This window comes from Protobothrops mucrosquamatus, unplaced genomic scaffold, assembly GCF_001527695.2.
Source record: "Protobothrops mucrosquamatus isolate PMUCROS unplaced genomic scaffold, P.Mucros_1.0 scaffold2599, whole genome shotgun sequence".
Taxonomy (NCBI): Eukaryota; Metazoa; Chordata; class Lepidosauria; order Squamata; family Viperidae; genus Protobothrops; species Protobothrops mucrosquamatus.
The window spans coordinates 102567-105292 of record NW_015388653.1 but is presented as its reverse complement, the minus strand read 5'-3'; the positions used below and the strand labels follow the sequence as shown (position 1 = coordinate 105292).

Sequence of the window (2726 nt, the reverse complement as noted above, 5' to 3'; positions counted from 1 at the left end):
GGGGGAAAGGCGAGTTCCCCCTCTCCGGAAATAGCCGAGCGTTCTCGGAGCCGCTCGGGCGCTTTCGGCTCATGGAGGCTCCGGGTTGCTGCGGGCTGTGCCAGGCCGAGCGGCCGCCCTACACCTGCCCGCGCTGCCACATCCGCTTCTGCTCCGTGCCTTGCTACCGGGAGCACGACTCCTGCGCCCGGGACTTCCAGACGCGAGAGTTGGAACTTCGGCTCCGGGGCCAGCGGGGGGATGCGGCGACCCGACGCCGCCTGAGGGAGGCCCTTCTCCGGCTGCAGGAACTACGCGAGCCCGGGGATGCAGACCCCGAGCTAGGCCTCGACCCGCAGGCGGAAGACCTGTGGGGGCAACTAACCTCTCAGCAGCGCCAGAGGTTCCAACAACTGCTGAGCAGCGGGAAGATTTCGGGGGTCCTGCCCCCCTGGCAGCCCTGGTGGGTCATAGCCAGCCAGGGGCCACCCCTGGTCCAGATGCTTGGAGCTAAGGATGCCCAGGATTCGCACCAGCAGCAGCAGCAGGGAGCCAAGCAAGATCTGGAGGCTTCATCCCAGCTTCCAAAGGAAGAGACTGTCGCAGGGGACCAGAATCTGCCTCCTGCCCAGGATTCCAACTCGCTACCTGCCCAGGATTCCAACTCGCTACCTGCCCTGCCTGATGCAATCCGCCCCTTGAGCAACTTCACCAGCGTCCCCATCTCCCCCCTGGTGCGCTTCCAGCTGCCCAATGTCCTCTACGCCTACGCCTACGCGCTGTCGCTCTACAACGGAGAGGCGGACGATGTCCAACTGCTGCCCGAAGTCTGCGAGACCCTCCTGGACCTCTCGGCCGTGCTGGGTGCCCAGCGGGTCTTCTCCTCCACGGGGGAGGCCCTGCAAGCCGCCATGCAGGCCGTCGTGGAGAGCCGCTACCCGGAGTGCCCGCTGGGAAAGGCCGGGGCAGTGCAGGCTGTGGGTCAGATTTTAAGGGGGGGCAGCCTGGAGAAGCGGAACCGGTTCACCCTGGCGGCCCTCGCCCACCTGTCCAGGCTGTTGGGTCAAGGCAAGCGGTGGGTGGCCCCCAAGGACCAGCCCAGGATCTACAAGGCTAAGAAGAAATGCGAATTCCTGCTTTCCTGGGTGAATGAGAACCAGGAGGAGCTCCCCTCCCTGGCTTTGGAAGTCCAGAGGGAATACATAGCCCATGTGGTGGAGGCCAAGGAAGTGGGCGCGATCACTCAGGAGCTGGAGAAGATGTGGGGAGGGAAAGTTCCCCCTTCCAAACAGCTTCTGATAGAAGAATTGGACTGAAGCACAAACACACACCCCTTGCAAAGGATCAGGTGGAAATTGTGGGACAGGAGAGGGCCTGGGGGAGAAGAGGGCGGTGGGCTTTGGATCGCAACACGGGGTCTCAGGACCTGAAGTCTAAACGTGAAGGTGAGAAAGGAACAGGTTAGGTTTGTTTTTCTCCTCCCCCTAAACTGGACATGGATTGGTGGCAACAATGGGAGAGTTGTAATTAAAAATGCAAGACTAGGAATCCTTGAGTTTGTGTCTTGTTTTGTTTCCTGCTTCCTTTTAACCTGGTTGACACACAGAGATATGTTTACTTGGGAATCGAGAGTGAAATCAAAGTGCAGTGATAGTCTTGGCAACTTTAAGATGTGAGACTTCAACTCCCAGAATTCCCCAGCCAGCATGGTTGGCTGGGGAATTTTGGGAATTGAAGTCCAAATGTCTTAAACCATGCTGGCTGGGGAACTATGGTCATAAGTCAAGGACTACCTGTACAGTATTAGTTTTAATATTTAAAACAAATATTCAGAGACAGATCTAGTATCTAGTGCCGCTCAACAACTTCATGTTTCCCCAAACGATGCAGAGGAGAAACATTGCAAAAATTACATTCCAAATCCAATAGGCTTTTTCATCACCTTTATTTCCTTGCTCAATCTCCTTTCAAATCATTGCAGAAGCCAGTAATTCCTTCATTGTGGAACTACCAGAGCAGGGGTGTCAAACTGCCAGCTCGTGGGCCGGATGCGTCATGCCAAAACCGTGTCCACCCCAGCTCCAGCAATGGGGAAAAAGTCACCATACGTCGTGACATGTCACGTGACGTGGCGAGTTTGAGGATCCCAAGAGAGCAAGTCAGGTTCAGGGCTCCATGTTGGGTCACCTCAAGATTCCTTTCCTTGCATTATTTTCTCTCTCTTGTTGCAATACAGATAGTCCTCAACTTACAATACGACAATCTAATGACCATTCATAGTTAGAACAGCCCTGCAAAAAGTGATTCATGACCATTTTTCATACTTACAACCATTGCAGCATCCCCAGGGTCACGTGATCAGAATTCAGACTCTTGGTAACTGGTTCATATTTATGACAGTTGCAGTGTCCTGGGGTGATGTGATCCCCTTTTGCGACCTGACAAGCAAATTCAATGGGGAAACTAGATTCGCTTAACAACTGTGTTGCTAACTTAACAGCTGCAGTCGTTCACTTAACTGTGGCAAGAAAGCTCGCTTAACAAATTTGTCAGTTAGAAATTTTGGGCTTTATTGTTATTAATGTGACTCAGAGAAATCCCCTTCAAAAAAGATTTAATTGCTAGCTAGAAATAAAACAGTTCACTATTTCCCATTACAAAGAATATGAATATTCTTCCCAGCATCCAATATTTGCTGTTCAAGAGCAAAAAACACAAATAGTTTGAGTTTTAAATGTTATTTTTTT

General features: G+C 52.8%; 1 protein-coding gene across 1 annotated transcript; it reads left to right on the top strand.

The window, feature by feature from the left end:
* Positions 1-71: 71 nt before the first annotated feature.
* Positions 72-1521, top strand: ZNHIT2 (zinc finger HIT-type containing 2). Its single transcript, XM_015825335.1, has one exon. It carries the CDS (start codon positions 72-74, stop codon positions 1293-1295), a length of 1224 nt encoding a protein of 407 aa, XP_015680821.1. The 3' UTR covers positions 1296-1521.
* Positions 1522-2726: the final 1205 nt, after the last annotated feature.